The sequence below is a fragment of the Hemiscyllium ocellatum genome, chromosome 10, assembly GCF_020745735.1.
Source record: "Hemiscyllium ocellatum isolate sHemOce1 chromosome 10, sHemOce1.pat.X.cur, whole genome shotgun sequence".
NCBI lineage: Eukaryota > Metazoa > Chordata > Chondrichthyes > Orectolobiformes > Hemiscylliidae > Hemiscyllium > Hemiscyllium ocellatum.
This window is the reverse complement of record NC_083410.1, coordinates 70313556-70338211: the sequence shown is the minus strand read 5'-3', so window position 1 is coordinate 70338211 and position 24656 is coordinate 70313556. Positions and strand designations below refer to the sequence as shown.

Genomic DNA, 24656 nt, shown 5'->3' with positions numbered 1-24656 from the left:
TAACCAGTTTCAATCCAGGTATTATGTATTCCTCTGATTCAGAGCACAACAAAATATTTGTTTTCTTTCCATCATTGAACTGAAGTTCTGATTTGCCATGTTGATGAAGGTAATGTATAATGTGTTGGCGCAGGCCTAATGAGTTGAAAGGCCTGTTCCTATGTTTTATATAAAGGTTTTTAAAATTTATTTTTATGAAGCATGCACTTTGGCCACCTGGCCTAATAACAGTGACAAACTATAACTTGGAGGCGGAACTACATCTTCATTCTAGATAAAATTGAAATATAACCCCTTTGTACTTCACTTTTTAAAAACTTGTCTTTTTCCCCTGAGGTCTATTGCTATGAACACATTAGTTTTGCTGGACTAAATGACTTTTCTTAATCAATGGATATTCTTATGACTACATGAATTACTTGTGAATTAACAATATGAAACACAATACAGTTTTTTGGTTTGTAACAGTTTGCACATTTTCCTCCCCAAATAAAATGAGATCTGAGCTAACATTTGCTGCAAGACATTTTGATTGATGATCAGGCATCAAAAAAAGTGAAGTACTTGAAAACAGACAACAACTATAAAGAATGAATCGTGCTACAGGATGAGCTGATTAACCTGTGTTAAGATTTTTGTTCTTGCACAGCATCTTTGGTTTGTTGTGGTGAGATAGAGGATTTTGCTTTGGGGGATAAAATTACTTCAGCAGTGGTAATAGGAAAATGCAAAGACAATGGAAAAGAAAATCAGAAGGTCTAAGGCTTGCCAATTCGATATCGAACTATTGCCAAAGATCAAATTCACCTTTACTGTTTTATTTGGATTCAATATTAATGATGAATAAGATGAGAAATGGAGATTGCAAGTTCTCTTTTATAGACTGCAGAGGTTATTGGATCAAATCAAACATGCCAGGCAGCATCTGGGGAGACAAACAGAGCTAATGTTTTAGGTCAGGACGACCTTTGATCCGGATGGAATCAGGAATCTCAATCTGAAACAATAATTCTGTTTCTCTCCACAAGTACTGTCAGAACTGCTGAGTACTTTGAGCATCTTTTGTTATTATTACAAGTTTTCAGCATCTGTAGTATTTAGGTTTTTGCATTGGACCAATCAGAATTAACTTAGAAAAGACAAAAAACAAAAACACCTACACATTCTATACCTCAGCTTTTGTAGTTTCAGCTGGTCAAGAGATTAATCCAAGATGTAAACCCAATAAGTTTTTGCTGCTGATAATATTCTGTTACATGAAGAGCTGCACCGGTAAAATCATTTAAGAAAAACATGGCAATTTAAAGCTGATTATGTTATATTTTGACGACACCCATTACTGAACAGAGAATAACATACAACTATTTCAAATGAAACTGAAAGTGAAACATGCACATTTATATAAATCCACACCATGATAATGGCTTTTAATCGATTAATCTCCTCCATAAGAACTCTATCCCTTAGTGGCAGAAAGCATTCCCTCCCAAACAAACCACTGATTCATGACATCCTGAATAGTTTCAATACACTTCAAAATTTACTAATGTAGGATTCGTGTCTGAATGAAACTGATATCCCTCCTCTCCAGAAGGTACCAAATTCTGCAATCAATTCAAATGGTGATATCTCTTAACTACTTGGACTGATCAGCTGCTCATGTTAGCATATAAAGTACTGTAGCTAAGATAAAGTTGTTATCCCCAACATGTTTTTTCTAGCGGGTGTCACCAACTCCTGTGCAACAGAAACCTGGTCAACATAGTCCATCGAACCAAAGGAATACAATGTTCAATTATGGTGCCCAAAATATTGCCAATGGCTGAGATCAACTAGATCAGTGGAAAATCAAACCAATGCTCACCTGTTCTGTATGATTCAGTGTTAGATTAAAAATACTCAATATGTACTAGGTCATTGGAGCTCCAAAATTAGTTTAACATACATTATGGACATCCAGAAAGGTAATCAAAAAGATTTCACAAAACATACATAAAATTTAAGAATGGAATGGATACAACGTGTTGGTTGAGAATGGAAATTTGTTAGGAAATAGCAGAGGGCATACAGATAACAGACGTGCTCAAATTGGTAGGATTTCATTAGAGATATACCAAGGGAACGGAGGCCCTCTGTTTTACACAATACTTATAAATGACTTTGATGAACGAATAGAGAGCAGTACATTTAATTTTGATGACAACACTGAGTTACACATTACAGAAAATAATCTATTCCCATCTGCAATGAGATACTGATAGTTAAATGAGTGGACAGAACTGTGGCAGATTGACTTCAGTGTAGGAAAGTGTAAGGGCATTTACTTTAGGCTGTAGATAGGTAAATGCTCAGAATCTAGAAAAGATTCTGAGGAAGTGGGAACAGAGGATGAAAGACACTTTTAGGGGTCCAAGTATAAAAATCAAAACCATAGCAGATGGTAAAAAAAATTGACGACTAATAGAATATTGTCCTTTATTTCAACAGAGTTGAAGTACAAGGGAATAGAAGTTAACTTGGAATTGTACATGTTTCTAGTTAGTAATGCATTCATTTTTGGTTTTCCATACTGGTTGTGCTATGAAAATTCATCAGAATGATACTGGAGCAGTAAATGTTAAAGGATGAGGCAAGACTGTGTATACTAAGCTTACATTTGTCCGAGTACAGACATTCAGGCCATAAGATCATAACCATACGATATAGAAGCCAAAGTAGGCCATTCAGCCCATTGAGTCTGCTCCATCAATAAGATCATGGCTGATCTGATAACCTTCAACTCCACTTTCCTGCCTTTTCCTCAGAACCCTCAAATCCATTACTGATTAGAAATTTATTCAGCCTTGAAAATACTTACTGACCCTAGTTTCAACAGTCCTCTGCAGTAAAGAATTCCACAGATTCATTATCTCTGAGAATAGAAGTTCTCCTCCATCTTTGCCTTAAACGTACAATCCCTTATCCTGAGATTCTGACATCTGGACCCAGACTCTCCCACAAGTAGAAGTAACTTTTCTGCATCTACCCAGTCAAGTCTCCTTAGAATCTGATATGCTTCAATTAAGTTGCCTCTCATTCTTCATTAATATCTGAACTCGAGTTTAGGAAAATCAAAGAGAGAAACCATGTCCTCTGGTTGGTGAGTCTGGATTCAAGTGAGTATAACCTGATCATCAGAGTTAAGACATCAAAGTAGGGATGGCAGAAAATACTTCTTCACACAAAGGGTGAAGTTTGGAGTTCTCTGCCCCTGTTGCGGTTAACCAATTGAAAATTTCAAACGGAGATTGATTATTTAAAGTAGGCAATCTATCTAAGGATTATAGAATTAAAGTGGTAGGGGTGGTTAAGTACAAATCAATCCATTCTAACTGAATTGTGAACAGGCTTGAAGGACAGAATGGTGCACTCCTGTCCCTATGTAATGTAACTAAAATTGGATAGGAAGGACATTTCAGATTCAGTAATTTTACAATGATTGTTAGATTAAGAACACACAGCCAAAGCTGGATCTCAACAGTTTTACAGTTAAATCTGGTTTTATAGACCACAGGCAAAATTTGTAGAGCCAGTTTTTGGGTAAAGGTCTACAATCCCTCAGTACAATAAGGCATGAACATAAGATGGAACAAAATCACCACTTTTATTCATTTTTATTTGTTACATCTATGAATAATTATGCTAAATTATGAAATGGATTCCAAATCAAAAATGTAGAATTTATGTTGGTTAAACATTTACATGCTCTGTACACAATGGGAAAATGCGTAAAGCCAATTTGTAGGCAAACTACTGCATTCCCCCATTCAATAAGGTATAATGATAAAATGGATTACTTGTTTTAATTACAATAAATAATTATACAAAAAACTTTAATAAAATAGACTATTTAATATGGCCTCAACATTTACATTTTAATACGTACATAATATACTCAAAACTATTATTCAATTACTCTAAAACATTACCTTCCAGTCTTGACAACATTTGTAAAGATATGGTGGTCTATGATCTATATCATGACTGGTTGCCATTCTCTCTTGGGAAAGAATTGTGTCCAGCAACATTCATCATGAAAGCTAACTACTATTCGGCTGACATCACATTTGGAAGATAAGGGGTTTTCAAACACATTTTTTGTTTTTAAATGATTTTCAATAAAGTACACAAACATTACATTACATTAGAGAGGTTAATAAAACAGCGCCACTTACAGGGCTTGACGGAGTCTTTGGCCAGCCTGGGCTGCTAATGCTATCACTTTCATCTCCATGCATTGAGGAGATGCTAGTAGAGCTTGGGGACATGGGGGAAAGGGTTGGCAGGTTGCCTGAGGTAAGGGGCTGAGAAATACCCTGAGAGTTGTAGCTATCCTGTGGTAGCAGGACAAAAAATAGGAGGAGGGCAGGGCAAGGTTCATTCAAAAGAAGAAAAAAATGTTAAATCGATTTTAACTTACAGGTATAAACAATCACATAACATTTATAATTGGTATAAATTTGGAAGATTGCTGGAGCCACCATGCTTAATTTTAAGCTTATTTGAGATGCTTAGCACAAGTTTTCCCCATGAAGGAAGTCACTTAGTCAGTTTTACAAAAAAGCCAGAAAAGCAAAATACCAAATGCCTTTGCTGCTGCAAGGAAGCCATGACAAAAGAGGCAGAGAAAATGGCTGCAGTTCATAAAAACAGGCAAACAACTCTCTAACACCTTAAAGCCAAATTTACTACTGTTCTTAAGTGCCTTTAGAACCAATGACTTTCAGATCCACTTGAAAGAAGAACAGGAATAGAACACGCAAAAGCATGCAGGAGAGATTAGAGACTGAAAACCAAATGATGTAAACAGAGCAGACTTGTTCAGCCAAACCAACACCATCATTGCTGGAGAAATACCTTAGACTTGGTCTCAGTCGGAGGGGGTCCTTCTTCTTTAATATCCATTTTCTGAGGTACTTGAAGTTTGGAATCGGCCTGTGCCATCATGTCTGCTCCGAGACCCATTGAAGCTATGTACATAACAATTTGGGGAACTAATATTAATCCTAAAATGTATTTGCAAATTTTATTCAAGATTAATGCTGGAAACTGACAGATTGGGACAAATGCACAAAACTGTTGCTTTAAATATACCAATACGAAACTTTAAAATACCTCAAGTAAAAAGTACTTTAAAAAAGCCATCAAGGTAGTTTGATTGTTTCCTGCATGTTCCCTAACCTCTTGAAAATCCCATTCCAATCTATTCAGGGATTTTCAAAATTCAAATACAAATATATAATATACAATTCATGCCAACTACAGATTTCAGTCTGCTCTTTTAAAACCACACACTCATTGTAAACATGTAGCATCTCTGTCACTTGTACAGGGAAAAAATCAATTGTATCTATAATTGAGAGCTTAGAAAAGAACCTTGTTTTAAATAAACTTATTTTTAAGATGTTAAAGGGCAACTACAATTTATTTTGTCTCAGTTTGCACATATGACTACAGTGACATCACTGTCTACACCTATATGAAGACGTTTTCACTGAAACATTTTATAAATTTGAATCACCTTCTCGTATGGAAGTGATACGAATTAGTTGAACCATAATTTATACTTCAGTGTCCAGTAACCAAACGTTTAATTTCTGAATATAACCCAGATCTAGCAGCTTTGGAGAACTATATTTATGAACAACGGCTGTTATATCATAGTATAGCAGCAGAACTGGACTCACTTTTTAAAAAGTATCATATCCAAAACGTTTCATTCTGGTACATATGAACTTGCTGAGTGACTTAATTCCCATGATACTTGGGTATTGCATTTGATTCTTAAAACCATAGTTGGCAGGATATCTAATGTATTCCTCTGAATTGCCCACTTTCATTTCTGGACTAAGGCATTACCATAGAATCTAAGAATTTATTAACAGATGATTACATTCTTTTACTACTATCTTTTATTCTCTTTTTCAGCTCAGTAGTCCCTACCAAAATTCAATTAAGCACCTTTGAGTAAGATGGTGACTCTTGTTTTTGGCCCACAATTCATACAAGAGAGAATGTGAAAGTCATATGCAATTATTAGATTATTCAGAATTTCCCAAAACACTTTAGTGCCAGTGGTTTATTTTAGTATACAATCAATGGACAAACAATCACTAATTATGACCCAATAGGATTTCAAAACAGCAAATGAATAAATGATAAGATAATTTGTTGCTGGTTTTTTTCTGAAGGAATATGCACTCACTTCTTTGAATAAGCCATGTGACTTATTAAAATAACTGTGAGCAGGTAGTTGGATGTTTAATTGGAAAGATGTAACTTCTTGACGATATAGCAGCTTTCTTTACTAATGTAATAGACTAAAGAGACTTTAAATCCCAATAAATCTAACCTAAAATCTTCAAACTCAAAAGATAAGCCATCTAGCTCTTTTTGCAGCATTATAGAATCATTGGAACTTATGAGACAGGAGACGACTAATAACCTGGTCTTCAGACAGAAACAGCTTAGTCCAGCATGTCCATTTTATTTTGTTCTGTACCTCTCTAAGCTCCTTATCCTAAAGTACTGTCCAATTCCCTTCTACTATCATTTGTGGAATCATATCCAACATCTTAGAGTGTTTGCAATTCTTTGAGTGAGAGCAATTCTATCCATATTTTTTGCCACTTAATAATAGAAAGTATCAGTAGCAGTGGATAAGTTCCAAAGTCAAATCAAGCCATTGCCCTGAATGAAGGACAAGAAGTATTCACTACTTATTTATTTGTCAGGAATTCATTATAGGATGTGTAGTGCGATTACTAAAGTGGTAGCATGGTGGCTCAGCAGTTAGCACTACTGCCTCATAGCACCAGGAACCCCAGTTAATTTTGGCCTTGGTGACCATCTGTGTGGAGTTTGCACGCTCTCCAAGTGTCTGCATGGGTTCACGCTGGGTGATCCATTTTTCTCCCATAATCCAAAGGTGTGCAGGTTAGGTGGATTGGCCAGGAATGTGCAGACTAGGTGGGTTAGGCATGGTAAATGCAGGGTGACAGAGATATAGTGGGTGCTTGACATGGGTGGGATGCTTGAGGGTTGTGCTACTCGATGGCCAAATGGCCTTTTTCTGCACAAAAGGGATTTTTATCCTAAAAAGATAAAGAAACCAATCCATCAATGAAGGCACATATACAGATGTATAGTGTAGTGAATAAGTACATTTTTGTACCACACCATTTTGTTACCAGGCAGAAACATCTTGATTTTAAAAACAAAGCATTTATAATGTTTAAAGGAACCTGCAACAACTTGGTTTAAATGGTACAATAGATTAACTTGCTGCAAAGACGGCAGAGAGCAGAGGTATTTTTGTTTTGACAGCATATATAGCATATTTATATTAAAAAAATGCAACTGTGAACTGAGGTAAGCTGGCAATAATGCCCCTGCAAACTGAAGCTGTGATGTAATGATCCAGAGAAGATAATGTGACATTTCAAGCATATATACATCAAGAACTTTGGCTTCTGTATGACAAATATTTCAGCTATACGTTGAAACATTTATGCATTTTTAAACAACGATGAGAAAGGGAAGCCGAAACTTTCAATGAAGATATTGCAACAGAAGAGTGAAGTCAAAGTAAATCTTATAAATAGTTTAAAAGTACCTTGTATAAAACCAAAATGCATACTGCAGTGAACACAGGGAAGTGTAAATGTGAGTTTGGCAAACAACACTCTGGACATGTAGGAATATTTACAGTACTGGCAAACTGAACCCACTCACCTTGCCAGTTTATTCACCAGAGTCTTGCTCTCTGGCTGGTGCAATTAAAATTTGTAAAACATGTTCCTACACAGGTGCGCAGTGTAATGATTTTGTAGTGCTTAATCTACGAATTCATTCTGCTTTCGTTTCCTTGCAGATTTGGCAGAATATTGTGCTTGTTCAGCAACTAATGTCAGCATGTAAAACGAGCATAAAGCAGTTTCACTGCAGCTGCATTGTAGGAAATATATCTGGTATCTCTGAATGAATATAGGAAATCATATGAATTACAGTAAACCCATACAAAAAATGTGCTGCACAAACTAAACTCGGGCTGTGCCGGTCAACTTATACCAAGTTGAAATTATTACATACAAAATATTTTCGATTTATTTAGAGTTGCACCATTGCAAAAAAAATTGCTACCTTAATCTGATTCAACACTTTATCCTGAATGAAGGCAATCCTAATAACCAAATTATGAAGAAGCTGTGCCACTTTATTACAGAAACTGGGACATGATGGCAAGTTATACATCACCTTTCAGTGGTTTAGAACATTCTGGTGAAGACAGCATGAAAATCAGCAAATAGAATGTGGGATACATGATGAAAAATTGAAATTTAAAAATACCTTGCATAAACCCAAAATGCATAAAGCAGTCAATGTAACCTTGGCAGACTGCGCTCAGGACCTGTAGGGATATTCATAAGTGGGGTAGTACTGCTGATTAAAGAGGAGATTAACACAATTGTAAAGAAGGATATTAGCCTGAATGATGTGGAATCTGTATGATTGGAGCTGTGGAACATCAAAGGGAAAAAAATCATTTGTGGGAGTTTTGTACAGACCGCTAAACAGTAGTTATGAACGATTTTTGAGAAGATTTGTAGCTCAGGTTGAGGTTCTGAATGTAAGTCTGCACACTGAGCTGGATGTTTTGTTGTCAGATGTTTCATCACCATATTAGGTAACATCATCACTGAGCCTCTCGTGAAGCGCTCGTGATATGTCCCGCCTTCTATTTATGTGCTTAGGTTTAGGTAGATTGGACCCCATCTACACTCCTCGGAGATGACATCACCCACCCAAAGAAACATAAATAGAAAGCGGGACATACCACGAGTAGGTAGATTGGACCCCATCTACCATCCTCGGAGATGACATCACCCACCCAAAGAAACATAAATAGAAAGCGGGACATACCACGAGTGCTTCACTGGAGGCTCACTGATGATGTTACTTAGTATGATGACAAAACGTCTGACAACAAACCTTCTAGCTCAGCGAACAAACTTACATCCAGTAGTTGAGGTTGGGGATGGCATTAAACAGGAAATTAGAGGTGCATGCAGTAAGGATACAGTAGTTATTATGGGCAACTTAAATAGACATATTGATTGGACTAACCAAACTGGTAGCAACATGATGGATGAGGATTTTCTGGAACGTATGAGGGTTGGTTTCCTTGACCAATATGTCAAAGAACCAATTAGAAAGTAGGCCACCCTAGATTGGGTTTTGTGTAATGAGAGAAGATTAATTAGCAACCTTGGGATTAATTAGATCCTTGGGGGAAGATCAACCATAATATGGTAGAATTCTTCACAAAAGATGGAGAATGACGCAGTTAAATCTGAGACTAGAATCCGGAACTCATAGAAAGCTAATTTGATGATATGAGGCATGTATTGGCTAGGATAAGCTGGCCCATGATACTTAAGGGTTGACAGTGGACAGGCAATGGCAGACAATTAAAGAACACAGGGATGAACTTCAACAATTGTATATCTCTGTCTGGTATAACAGTAAAACAGGTAAGATGGCTCAGATATGGTTAACAAGGGAAATCTGGGATAGTGTTAAAGCCAAACAGGAGGCATATAAATTGGCCAGAAAAAGCAATAACCTGAGGACTGGAAGAAATTAAAAATTTAGCAGAGGATGACAAGAGTTTAATTCTGACAGGGAAAATAAGCTTACAGAAAACACAAAACTGACTGAAAAACTGGTGAAGACAATTGTAGGTCCCTTACAATTAAAATCAGGGGAATTCATAATGGACAAAGAGAAAGCAGGCCAGTTGACCAAAAAGTTTGGACTTGGCTTCACTGAGGAGGACACAAGTGACCTTCCAGAAATGCTAGGGGACAGAGGATCAAGCATGAAGGAGTAACTGAAGGAAATGATATTGGGGAAATTGATGAGAATAAAACCTAATAAACCCCCAAGGCCTGATGTTCTACATCCTGGAGCACTTAAGAAAGTGATCCTAGAAATAGTGAATGCACTGGTGATCTTCCAAATAAACTTTGGAATAGTTCCAATGGACTGCAGGGTAGTTAATGTAAGTCCAATCAATTGTCCAAGTTGCCCATAATCCTTACTGCATTAATCTTTTTAAAAAACAGGGAAAGAAAACAGGGAATCATAGGCTGGTTAGCCTGACATCAGTGGCGGGCAAAATGTTGGAGTCAATTATTAAGGGCGTAATAACAGAACATTTTGAAAGTATTGACAGGATCGGTTCAAGTCAGCTTGGGATTCACTGAAAGGAAATCATGCTTGATAAATCTTCTGGAATTATTTTTGAGGATGTGACCAGTAGACTCGACGAAGGTGAATCAGTCGATATTTTGTACATGAACTTTCAAAAGACTTTTGAGAAGGTCTCACATAAGAGAATAGTAAGCAAAATTAATGTTTATGGTATCAGAGGTAATGTGTGTACAGAGAACTGGCTGGCAGACAGGAAGAGTGTTGGAATAAACTGTTCCTTTTCAGAGCGATAGGCAGTGATGAGTGGGAAATCATAGAGTTCAGTGCTGGGACCCCAACTGTTCATAATATACATTAATAATTTGGACCAAGAAATTTGTTTGTCTACAAACAATGCAATGAAGACATGCCACAACCCAACACATTAACTACTCTATCTCTGAACTGACAGCCAGACTCCTCTTGGATTTATGACAGCACATAAACTGACAGCCATACTTAGACAACTCACCAGAACAAAAGAACAAATACCCATCATGTGCAGGACAAATTTGATCTAAAAGATTCCATGCAGAGACTGCACAAAACACTATCGAGGATAAACAGGTAGACAACTAGCAACTGCATTTATGAACATCAACTAGCCACTAAATGTCATGACCAGCTATTCTTAGTATCTATATACACAGATGACAAAGACCACAAATTCGACTGGGACAACACAACAATAATAGGACAAGCCAAACAGAGGACAGCCAGAGAATTCCCTCAAATCTTGGTACTCATCCATGGACTTTATCAAAAACACATTGACCATGACCCTATATGCTGACCACTGCAACAAGCATCCGGAAGCAGCCAGAACAAAATCAAAATAATTCCAACTGACACAGTACAACAGCGCTTCACAAGAAGCTCCACAGCACTGAGGACGTTATCTAGAAAGGGAATGAAATAGGTGCAAACCAAGTTCCCAGCTCGGCAAACATACTCACAATAACTGCAACTGACACCCGAGCTACACATATTTACACAAACCTTGAAGTCTCACTCTGACTGGAATCTGACTCATCCAATATTACTATCAGCTAGAATCATAATAGTTCAATTAAATATATTTTCCTGATCATTTCCACTTCCCTTCCTTAAACAATTATATAAATAGAAAATCACTGAATAAAAATAAACCATTAATTGTATTGATAAAAACAAAAACTTGAATGAAAACTTATCTTGACAATGTTGTGTTTTTTTTTACATTGAACAATTTTTTTTTAAAAGTAGTTTTCCGTTCACTTACAGAAAAATGCTGATTCTGAGAACCTTGTGTGCAGTAATGTAAATAGTCCTGTCAGCATGGCACGCTGTTCTTATGAGCAATCTCTAAAGTTGAAGCAACCTTAACACAAGTTAATCTCAAGGTTGGTAAAAGAAGGAAAACTAAAAAAATGAACAACAAATCAGTCTGAGGATCAGTCAGGTAGTTTTCACAAATCAGAATCCCAGTTGTGCTGGTTGGCCTGAAAATGCAATATGAATGAATTTCAATTGGAAAGTCATGAGTTGATCTGACAGGACTGATTATTACATAGATCTTGCTTCCTTTGCTTGGGTACAATTAAGCAGCTGATAGCTTGCTTAGAATCAAGGTTAATAGAGCCATACTAAGTTTTTTTTTGGAGGAGTGCTGGGATACTTGGTATTAACACTGAAAACCAAAATTCTCTATTATTTCTCCACTGACCAAAGGAGAGATAAAATTGACAGGAAGGTCATTAGACCAGTATAGTCTATTCCACCTTTCTGACTGAAAGAAAATGTATAAAGACAGACTGGCAGGTGGGGAAAATGTTTCAAAAGTTTTATTATTTTTGAATGAAATTTGTTTAAAAAATATTGATTTTACACATGCAAAATCAATCCAGCCATAATGTCAAACACTATAGATGATTAAATGCCAGTAAATAGGCTACTGCAAGAGAATCATTTCCCTTTCATAGATAAACAATTAGCACGAGCAAGATAAATCCTGATAGAGAGTAATTAATTTCTTCCGTGTTTGAACAGTCTTTCCAAACAAGAGTAAATGGGAATAATATATTTGAATTTTATGGTTGGGTCAGATGCAAGCCTTTTCAAGGCTTGACTGCAATAATGGTGATCGCACAAGATACAGGATAATGATTCTTTTTAACAATAGAACTGTAAACAGTTGAAAAACAAAAAGCTTTACATTTTGCTGGTATGCTAAGTCCCTGTTTAGGCTGCTTCATTTTCTGCCATTTTGTGATAGCTTTGTGGATACAATGTAGTATTGGGATCCTGCTTTAGCCTTAAGACCATAAGAACTAGGAACAGAGTAGGTCTCTCCAGCCTACTCTGCTAATCAAAAAGAATACAGCTGAACCGAACTCCTTCATATCCACTTTCCTACGTTTTCCCCATACCCCTTGATTCTGCTATTCTAGAATCATACAGCACGGAAATAGAGCCTTCTGTCCAACTAATCCATGCCCACCGTGTTCCTGAACTAAACTAGGCCCATTTTCCTGCATTTGGCCCATATCCCTCCACACCTTTCCTATTCATGTACTTATCCAAATGTCTTTTAAATGTTGAAACTGTACCTGCATTCACCATTTCCTTTGGCAGTTCATTCTACACACAAACCACTCTGTGTAAAAATGTTGTCCTCATGTTCTTTTTAAAACTTTCTCCTCTCACTTTAAAAATATGCTCCCTGGTTTTGAGGTCCCCTACCTTAGGGAACAGACGTTTACTATTCACCTTACCTCATGATTTTATAAACCTCTATAAGGTTTCTTGTCAACCTCCTAAGTTTCAGTAAAAAAACAGTCACAGCCTATGCTTAGAACTCAAACCTTCCGTTCCTGGCAATATCCTTGTAAATCTTTACTGAACCCTCTCCAATTAAATAATATCCTTCCTAGAACAGAAGTGACCTCACCATTGATCAAGAATCTATCTCAGCCTTAAATATACAGAAGGACTCTGCCTCCAACAGTTCTCTGTAGCACAGAATTCCAAAGACTCTCAACCCTCCAAGAAAAGGAATTCTTCCTCCTATCTGTCTTAGATTGGCACCCCTTTATTCTGAGACTAAGTTCTCTGGTCCTAGACTCCACTATGAGGGAAAGATCCTCTCAAGTCCCTTAAGAATCTTATATGTTTCAAAGAGGTCACCTTTGATTCTCCTAAACTCTAGTAAATACTGTCCTTCTTCCAAACCATTAGTATATATACTGCAATGAGTTATGGTCCCAACGCTGACCCCTGTGGAACTCACTGGTTACAGTTTGCCAACTTTATAAAAGAACCCCTTCGCCCTCACTGTGTCTGACCCATCAGCAAATTTTCTCATCGTGTCAATATGTCACTTCCAACACCAAGGACTCCTATCTTATGACAATCTTCTGTGAAGTACCTTGTCAAATGTACTTCTGGAATCATAGAATCCAGACAGTGTGTAAGCAGGCCATTTGGCCCCTTGAGTCCACACGAACCCTCCAAAAAGCATCCCACCCAGAGCCATCCCTAGTTATCGGTGTAACCCTGCATTTCCCATGGCTCATTCACCTAACTTCCAAACCTTTGGACTGTGAGAGGAAACCCATGCAGACATGGGGAGAATGTGCAAGCTCCACACAGACAGTAGTCTGAGGGTGAAATCGAACCTGAATCCCTGGTGCTGTGAAGCAGTAGTGCTAACCATTGAGTCACTGTGCTGCCTAGATACAACACATCTACTAGTTCCCTTCTCTTTGAAAACTAATATTTTGGTCACACATAATGGCCCTTTCAATTTACTTCCTAACTCACTATATTTGGCTTTTAGCATCTCATCATTGTTTTAAAAGCTGTCATTGGTACTAAGATGTACGATGACTAATGACTGCTCGCTCTCCTTTTCCAGAATGTCCCATAGCTGATGTAATGCCGCATGACCTGATTAGCACCATTTTGGGATGGCCTCTCCCATTCCCTAATGTTTCCATGCACTCCTCCTCTCTCGCTTGCTGATTCTCTCCTGCTTACCATTTTTCTCCTGCATCCTTCCATGTATCAATTCCCTTCCAGACCTTCTTAATTGCCACTTCTCCCTAAAGCCTCCTGCTCACAGCTTCTCTCTCAGTTTCCCTCACCTTAATCATTCCTCTCCTGAGCCCTCATTTACAGCGAGATTTCAGGAGAGGAAAGCGATGATCACACGGGTTAGCCATTAGGAGAGCCACAAGCAGCAGGAACTAGAAATAATTTGAAAATTTGTTTTATATTTTAAAATTCAAGTTATTTCAATTAGAAAAACAGGAACTTCAAATGCACTGTATTTCAATTTCTAATGTTTTAATTTCTTTTGAGAAGGAGAGTCTTTTAAGACCTAGTTGCAACTTTTACACTTATTGCAACAGTAAAATCTGACACACAAAGTTGCATTTTTCAGGAATACAACCAGTGTTAGCAATAAACTCCTGCATTGGTTCAGTGAGATCAATACATTTTTTCATGAGTGTACAAAATCACACTCATTCACAGATATTGCTACATAAATGCTTTCCAGTTTTTGCACAAGATATTTTTTCTTTCCACATTTAAGCAGTCATACTGTTTTCTCACATAATGTGTTGTGTAAACTATCAAAACACAAACATTTACTAATGTTAATAAGCCACAAACACAAACAAGTACCTGCACAACTGCTTTAAAAAAAGCCTTGAACATTGCAAGAAAATTGCTAGACGAAGAATTCTGTACAGATTCAATATAAAGGATATTGTCAGTTGAATCTGACCTCAGAGAAGTTCTTGTATCTCTAAACAACATACTAACCTTAGACTTTGTCAGATATTTAAAAAAAGGTGCTATTCAACCCAAATTTATACTGTCATAGAACTTACAAATCAGCAAAATATCTGTGCTTGTGAGGATAATTTTCACAGCTTAACAGAACTAACAAGCTAGTGAAGTGTTCTGTAGCTTGCTGCCTGAGATACAGCATTTCCTGTATGATACTTTTAAGTGGTAATTTTAGTACCTTGTCATCCCAATGTGCTTCCTTCTCTCCCCACAGACTGAATGGTCGTTTGCTTACCTCATACTCTAGGCCAAACTGAAAACAACTGCAAAGCAAGATAATCTAATTGAACACCATCCATCTTACAACTGATAACTTCACAGCTAAGAACCACATTGAAAACAATGCATTCCCCTTCCCCTCTGTACTACTGTTGAGACATATTCAAGTTTACCAATATTAGGTAAAAAATAAATGTGGAAATAACTCCCACTTCAAACGAAGTGAGACTGTTGTACGTTGTAGTAATCCTTTAAAAGGTTGCAATGTGATGAGGAAAAACATCAAACATACTAATACTTTTGGGTGGGTCCTAATTTTTAAGCAGCACACATTTGATTAAGTGAGAATCCAGGTGCAAAAAGAGGAATCTGAACAACATTTAATTTTAATTTGATGGAGCCTTGGCAGAAAGGAAAAGATAACAATCGAAACCCATTGAATCCAAGTCATCTAGTGTAGTTTTGGTCCATTCATTAAAACTCTTGGCTGATGGGTCAGTTTATGCCCCAAACTGGATAATGATGGTACCTTATGTTTAACTATGTTGACCTCTATAAAATCTCCTTTTCTCGAAGGAGAACAATGCCAGCCATCCAACCTAACCTTGCAAGTCTTTTAAGTCTCGTTTGAACCATCTCAAGTACCTGCACATTGTTTCTGTGAATTGGTCACAATATTCCAGTAGGTTCAACATTTATTGTTTACTTCTGTATTTAATGCCTCTTTTAATGATGTCCAGGTATTCACATAATTTGCAAACCACTTTCTCAATTTGGTGTGCAAGGTGTCCAAAAATAGACATGCATATTCCCAGAGTCCCCTATTCTTACTCAAACTTTAAATTCTGCTATTAAATCTATATTGTCATTCCCTAATCCTTCTAACAGCACAGGTCCAGACTCATATTAACCATGGCAGTTTTTTTTTCTGGGATGTGGTGTCAACTGGCAAAGCCCTTTGAGGCTGTTAAAAATAAACCACATTGCTGCTGTTCAGGGGTCACATGTAGACCACGCCAAAAAAGGATATGTTATTCTTCCCTTAAGGGCATTAAGAAACCAGATGGGTTTTGGTGATAATTGGTGATTGTTTCATGTTTGCTATTCCCTCAACTAGCTTTCAATCCAGATATTTATTTTAATTATTGGAATTTATTAATTGATTTAAATGAACTTCACTAGCTGACAAGTTGGGAATTGAATCCACATTCCTGTGGCATCAGGCTGTATCACTGAGTTACTAATCCAGTGAGAATACCACTGCATCACCATCCACCTCATCAAGATCCTCTCTTATGGAGAGATACCTCCTGACCTTGTCCTTTGTATAGTGTGGAAGATGATTATCTATCTCTTCCTCTCTAAATCAGGTACCTATGGTACCTGATGAACTATGGCTAATTAGCGATTAACAACAATTTATTATGACCAAATGAAATAATGAGAAAATTATATTGCAAGGCATCATTTCCTACATGAAACTAAACTGACCCATGTACCTGTTCCTGTGATTCATCTAGATTTGAAAAATCTCATGCATTTTAACCAGAAGGAGCTTTAGGTGTCCTAGACAAATTTTTTACCTCAAGTAATTCCCAAAAGCAATTACTAATTTAATAACTGTTAGCAGGATGCTTTTGCTTGCTAAGGCTTTCTATTTTAAAAAACAAATTAGGCTATTTGTGTTTTTTATCAGAATAAGGGGATGCAACAACCTGGTGGCATTATCACTGGACTATTACTAGAGAGACTGAGGTAATATTCTGAGGACCAGGGTACAAATCCTGCTTATTCAGAATCTAATGATAACCACTTTTTGGGGTGACATGGTGGTTCTGCAGTTTGCACTGCTGTCTCACAGTGCCAGGGAACCAGGTTCTATTCTAGCCTTGAGTGACTGACTGGAGTTTGCGCATTCTCTCTAAGCCTGCGTTTCCTCAGTGTGCTCCAGTTTCCTCCCACAGTCCAAAGTGGTGCAGGTTAAGTGGATTGGCCATGCTTAATTGCCCATAGTGTCCAGGGGTGTGCAGACTACGTGGATTAGCCATGGGGAATGCAGGGTTATTGAGTGAGGTGAGGTGAGGAGGGGGAACCTCTTTGGAGAGTTGGTGTGGACAAGATGATCCAAATGGTCTGCTTCCACACTATAGGAATTCTATGAATATATTGTAAATGCGATTAGATCACAAGTCTGTGTTTATGATGATATTAAACAAATACAAAAGCATAATGTATAACTTCCAGTTCATTTAATATGTAAAGCAGTCTTAACAACAGCAGATTACTTATCACGTTTTAATTTCAACATGGGTTTATGTCCCTGAACTGACCAGGTCAGAATCAGGTAAATTACTCAACCTTGAGGTACAGTAAATTTATTTTTCATCCACCTATTGTACTCTTAGCTACCTTCTCCCCAACCCCACCCTCCTCCCATTTATTTCTCCACCCCGGAGGCTCCCTGCCTCATTCCTGATAAAGGGCTTTTGCCAGAGACGTCGATTTTTCTGTACCTCGGATGCTGTCTGACCTGCTGTGCTATTCCAGCACCACACTAATCTTGACTCTGATTTCCAGTATCTGCAGTCCTCACTTTCACCTATTCCAAAATAGATACATGTAACAATTTGTTGTTAAATGGTTGCTCTTTGACAACAATTCAAATTTACCCAGTTTAAATTATCGGGATACTAAAACTCGATTGAGTTTGAATTTATTGTTTTGACAACATTGGACCAATAACAGGGAACAATATTGGGGCGATTAAAAAAAACGGGCATTTTGAAAATTGGACAGAGTAACTGCCACCAAACAGCTGAGCCACTGCTGTACAGCCAGAGAGCTAACTGCCTGTCTAAAGTCTTGCTCTCCAAGAAATTCAACACTCCCCACCAAAGATACCTTTTCCTGTAAAATATACTTGTAGTCCAAAGAAAGATGACGCCCCAGTGAGATCAGCAGGCAGAAGACTGAAGACAGTGGAGAAGACAGAGACTGTGTGGACTTGAAATTAAGTTAATGTAACATTTAATAAGTATATTATTGGAACAACATGTTAATAGGATTGTGATCAGTAAGGGGAAGCTGTGTCCAGTATGTCAGTAGTTTGTTTAGGTGCTCTGTTAGGAAAATAATTTGTTATTTTTCTTTAAATAGTGGAAATTAGGAGTTCTTTTTTGCTCCCTCAAACTTTTAACAGATTACAAGGTGCAGTGAACTTTTCTGAATGTTTGGTTTTAATTAACAGAGTTTGACCTTAAAATCTGATTGAAGATTTGTAGCTCGGGTATCCGTTGTTGTGGTTCTGCTCGCCGAGCTGGAAGTTTTTGCTGCAAACGTTTCTTTCCCTGGCTAGGAATCCGATTCACACGAGAAGAGGAAAAGGATAGCCAACTCCCATTCCTAGACGTGTTAGTAGAGAGAACACCCAACGGAGAATTCACCACAAGGGTACACAGGAAACCAACACACACAGACCAAGTCCGAAACTATGAAAGTAACCACCCCAACACACACAAACGAAGCAGCATCAGGACACTATTCAAAAGGGCCACAACACACTGCAGTACACCAGAACTGCGAAAAGAGGAAGAGGAACATCTATACAAGGTATTCGCCAAAAACGGATACCCACGCAACTTTATCACCAGATGCCTAAGAGATAGACCGAGGAACGAGGACATGCCACAACCAAAAGGACTAGCCACTCTACCATACGTCAGGAGCGTCTCAGAACTGACAGCCAGACTACTGCGACCCTTAGGATTCATAACAGCACACAAGCCAACATCCACGCTCAGACAACAACTCACTAGAACAAAGGACCCAATACCCAGCATGAGCCAAACTAACGTAGTTTACAAAATACCATGCAAGGACTGCACAAAACACTATATAGGACAAACAGGAAGACAGCTAACAATCCGCATCCATGAACATCAGCTAGCCACAAAACGACACGACAGCTAACTCTAGTAGCCATACACTCAGACAACCAGCAACATGAATTTGACTGGGAAAACACCACTATCATAGGACAAGCCAGACAGAGAACAGCCAGAGAATTCCTAGAAGCATGGCATTCATCCCCAAACTCCATCAACAGACACATTGACCTGGACACCATATACAAACCACTACAGCTGAAACTGACACCCGGAAACGGCAAGAACATCCATCAACAGACACATCGACCTGGACCCCACATACAAATCACTGCAGCTGAAACTGACACCCGGAAGCGGCAAGAACAAACCAATATAAATACCGGAAGAAACATCAAAGCAGCGCTTCACACGAGGCTCCAACAGCACTGATGATGTTCCCTAGCCAGGGAACGAAATGTTTGCAGCAAAAACTTTCAGCTCGGCGAGCAGAACCACAACAGAGTTTGACCTCCGCATCATAACACTACCTGGAAGGTGCTTAGCCAAATATAGTAGAAGTCCAGATTCTGCAGTGGCAAGTGTGCTCTCTTGATAAACATGTGTTGTACAGGAACACCGAAAACAAAGGTTAGTATAAAGAGCTATATCCTTCCTTGCCAAGAATGCTTGATTTGCATGACTATTTAACATCTGTATTTATTTTTAGGGCAAGTGTTTCTAAAAGCACAATGCCAAAGCAGCAACTGGACATGCACCACATCCAACACCATACAAGATGCACTGCAGTAATCCAAAAAGGTATTTTCAAAAGCATCTTCCAAAATATGTAACCTGTACTACCTGAAAAGGCTGAACAGGTATATGAAAACCCTACCACTTGCAAACTCCGTTGCAAGGAACACACCATCTTAACTTTCTAAAAAAAAATTTGCTCACAGGATGAGGGTGTCACCAGCCATGTCAGTATTAACTACCCTCTGAGACGGCAATAAAGATTCAACCAGCTTTGTGTGTGTCTGGAGTTACATCTTGGCCAGACCAGGTAAGGATGGTAGTTCCCTTCCCTGAAAGAACATTAGTGAACCGGATAGGTTTTTCTGACAATTGTCTCATGGTCATTATTAGACTCTTAATTCCACATTTTTATTGAATTCAAATTTCAGCATCTTCCTTCATGTGATTTGAAGCCGGGTCCTCAGGACATTAACTGGGTCTCTGGATTAAGAGTCTAGTATTAATACCACCAGGCTATTTACAGGAAACACATTGCCATGATCTCAGCATGACCTTGAACTGTGTTTTTAAATTCACTTGTGGGACTTGGACATCACTGGCTGGCCAGCATTTATTCCTTATTCACAATTCACCCTGGAGGTGGTGGTTGTGGAGCTGACACCTTGAACTGTTACAGTCCTCATAATAGGTTGACTCATAATACTGTTAGGGAGAAGTTGCAGGATTTCGGCCAAGCAATACATTTCCACGTCAGGATGGCGAGTGGCTTGGAAGAGAACTTGCTGGTGTAACTCCCACGTATCTGCTGCCCTCGTCCTTCTGCATGGATATAGTTACGGTTTGGAAGATACTGGTGAATTTCTGCAGTGCATCTTGTAGATCATACACACAGCTGCTACTGAGTGTTGGTGGTGGAGGGAGTGGATGTTTGTGAATGTGGTGCCGATCAAGGCGGACTGCTTTGTCCTGCATGGTGTCAAGCTTCTCGAGTGCTGTTGGAGCTGCACACATTCAGGCAAGTGGGAAGTAATTTGTCACACTCCTGACATGTGCTTTGACGATAGTGAACAGGTTTTTGGAGACTCAGGAAGTGACTGTATTCCTTGCCTCTGATATTCTCTTGTAGCCACTCCATTTATATGGTGAGTCAGTTGAGTTTCTGATCAATGGTAATTCCTAGGATGTTGATAGTGGGGTGTTCGGTGATGGTAACACTATTGAATGTCAAGGGACAGTGGTTAGATTGTCTGTTATTGGAGATGGCTTTTGTGTGGCATTTGTGTGGTGTGCATGTTACATGTCACTTGTCAGCCAAGCTGGGATACTGTCCAGGTCTAGCTGCATTTGTACATGGTTTACTTCAGTATCTAAGGAGTTGTGAATGGTGCTGTACATTGTGCAACCATTGGCAAACATCCACAGTTCTGACTTTATGATGGATGGAAGGCCAATGATGAAGCAGCTGATGACATTGGGTCTAGGACACTACCTTGAAGAACTCTTGCAGAGATATACTGGAGTGGAGATGATTGACTTCCAACAACCATGACCATATTCCCATGTGCCAAGTATGACTCCAACAGAGGGTTTGCCTTGATATCCACTGATTTGTTTTGTTTGGGCTCCTTGATGCCACACCTGATCAAATTGCAGCTTTGATGTCAAAAGGTTGTTATGTTCATCTCACCTTTGGAAGTCAACTCTTATGCCATATTTGAACCAAGGCCAGGAGCTGAGTTATGGCTCTGGTGAGACCCAAACTAGGTGTCATTATTACTGAGCAGGTGCTGCTTGACAGTGCTGTTGATGACACCTTCCATCCCTTTACTGATGATCAAGAGTAGGCTGACAAGCTGGTATGGAACATCTTGGCTAGGAAAACAGCATGTTCTGGAGCACATGTCTTCTTTACTATTGTCAGAACTCAGCCTTTGTAGTATCCAGTGCCTCCAACTGTTTCTTGACATTATATGGAATGAATTGGCTGCTAACTGGCATTTGTGCTGCTAGGGACCACTTGAAGAAGTCGAGATGGATTAACTATTCAGCACTTCTGCCTGAAGATTGCTGTGAATGGTTCAGCCGTATCTTCTGCACTAATGTGCTGGCCTCTTCCATCGGTGGGGATGGGGATATTTGTGATGATTTCTCCTCATCCTCTAGTGAGTTGTTTAACTGTCCACTGCCATTCATGATTGGATATGCCTGGACTGTAGAGCTTAAATCTGATTTGTTGGTTGCGGGATCACTTACCTCTGTCTAACACTGACTGCTTTTATGTTTAGCATGCAAGTAGTCCTGTTTGGCAGTTTCACCAGGTTGATGCCTCATTTTTAGTTATTCCCTCCTGCATTCTCCACTGAATCAGGGTTGATCCCCTAACTTGATGATTATGGTTGAGAAGGGGGTATGCCTGGCCATGGGATTACAAATTGTGCTGGAGTGCAATTCTGCTGCTGTTGATGGCCTGCAGCACCTCATGGAGGCCCAATTTTGAGTTGCTAGATCTGTTCGAATTCTGATACATTTTGCTCAAAGACAATATGATTTTAAGTATTCTCAGTGAGAAGATGGGCCTTTGTCTCAAAAAAGACTGTGCAGTGGTCACTCTTACCGATACTGTCATGGACAAATGCATCGAAGTCAGCAGACTAGTAAAGAGGAGTTCAAATAGTTTCTTTCCTCTTGTGGGTTCCCTCGCCACCTGCCGCAAAAATGGGCTAGTAGTTCTTTGCGTTAGGACCTGACCAGTAAGATCAGTACAGATGGTGCTGAGCTATTCTGCAATCCCACCATGACGGACAGTGTAATCCGAGTTCAATAAAGTCTGGAATTAAAAGCTGGCCTCATGGCAACCTGTAACTAACATTGCCAACTGTCATAAAAACCATTTAGTTCTCACGTGTCCTCTCCAGAGGGAGATCTGCCACCCTTACCTAGTCTGGCCTACATGTGACTTCAGACCAACAGCATTGTCTAACAAACCACTCATTTGTAGGTTAATTAGGAATAAACAATAAATAGTTGCTGTGTCTGTGATGTCCACACTCCATGAGTAAATGGAACAAAGTGACATCAGAAATGATGACATTAGCTTCAGACTATTCTTTGCAATAATCTTAAAGATGCACGAAGTTGTTTCTTTTCTTCTTTCCAAATGCCTTGATTCTCTTGTCTCTTGAAACTCTAATCAACTCAGCCTTATATAAAGGCAATGACTCAGCTTCCAATTCTTTTTGGGGAAAAGAACTGCAAAGATATCAATCCTCATAAATAAAATTTCTTATCTCCATCCTAAAAGAGAGGCCTCTTATTTTAAAACTACACTGCCTAGTTTAATCACCTCTAGAAGAATAAACATCTTCACCCACCTTTACAAATGATCTTTCAGGATTGACATGCTTCAATAACATGCCTCTCATTCACAAAGGATATCAGTCAAATCTGTTAAAACTGACTTCAAAAGATAAGCCCTCCTTTCCAGGAGTAAGTTGTGTAAACTTTCTTTAAACTTTCAAATATGGAGACCAAAGCTATACTCTGTATTTCAGATACGATCGCAAGACCTTGTACAGCTGCAATAAAAACATGCCTCCTTTATATTCCAATCCCTTTGCAATAAATTAGGAGAAAGCAAGGACCACAGATGCTGGAGATCAGAGTCAAAGACTTTGGTGCTGGAAAAGCACAGCCAGTCAGGTGGCAGAGGGGCAGGAGATGAAGAGCTTTTTCTGATGAAGGGTTTATGCTTGAAATAAAGAGTGGGCAGAGCCGAGAAGCGCAACATATCATGCAAAGCTAAGCTCTGGCCAAAAGTTCCTTCATGTTCCTCCAAAACAGTATCAATCGCATACTGACATCTGGTGACATGCAATGCACATGGAACAACATTAAAACTGCAAGTTGTGACCTAGTTTACACAAACAGGCCCTGACAATAAAATGGTGTTCAAATAAAATCATGTGAAACAGGGCAACATTAACTAAGGCACCACCTGTATTCAGATACAAGAAGTGATTAGAAAGGCAAATGGAATATTGGCATTTATTGCAATGGGTAGAAGTGTATGGTGCTGGAGAAGCACAGCCAGACAGGCAGCACCCGAGGATCAGGAGAATCGAGATTTCGAGTATAAGCCCTTCATCAGGAATTAGGCTTGAGGCCGAGAGATAAATGGGGTGGGGGGGGGGGTGGAAAGTAGCTAGGAATGCGATAGGTAGATGAGGTGGGGGGTGAAGTGGATAGGTGGGAAGGAAGATAGACAGGTATGATAGGTCAAGGGTATAGTGCAGAGTTGGAAGGTTGGATTTGGGATAAGGTGGGGGGAGGGGGAGGGGAAATGAGGAAACTGATGAAGTCCACATGGATTTCGTGTGGTTGGAGGGTCCGAAGATGGAAGATGAGGCGTTTTTCCTCCAGGCTTTGGGTGGTTAGAGTTTGGCGTGGAGGAAGCACAGAACTTGCATGTCCTTGGTGGATTGGGAGGGGGAGTTAAAGTGTTCGGCCACAGGTGGGGTTGGTTACTGAGTGTGCCCCAGAGATGTTCTCTGAGATGTTTCACAAGTTGGCGTCCTAGCTTCCCAATGTAGAGTGGACCTCATCGGGAGCAAATGACACAGTAAATGATGCGTGTGGAAGTACAGGTAAATCTCTGTTGGATGTGGAAGGCTCCTTTGGTGCAGGTTT

At 39.0% G+C, this 24656-nt stretch overlaps 1 protein-coding gene across 12 annotated transcripts in view; it reads right to left on the bottom strand.

Moving 5' to 3' along the window:
- Positions 1–24656, bottom strand: part of arid1b (AT-rich interactive domain 1B) — a 609086-nt gene that overhangs the window by 67438 nt on the left and 516992 nt on the right. For 10 of the 12 annotated variants that reach the window (XM_060831573.1, XM_060831574.1, XM_060831575.1 and 7 more), the window contains 2 exons: positions 4897–5009; positions 4215–4373 (listed from right to left, as the gene is read on the bottom strand). In XM_060831573.1, coding sequence (XP_060687556.1) covers positions 4215–4373; positions 4897–5009 — 272 coding nt within the window. The remainder of the gene's footprint in view (positions 1–4214; positions 4374–4896; positions 5010–24656) is intronic. The other 2 variants (XM_060831581.1, XM_060831586.1) reach the window with 1 other exon arrangement.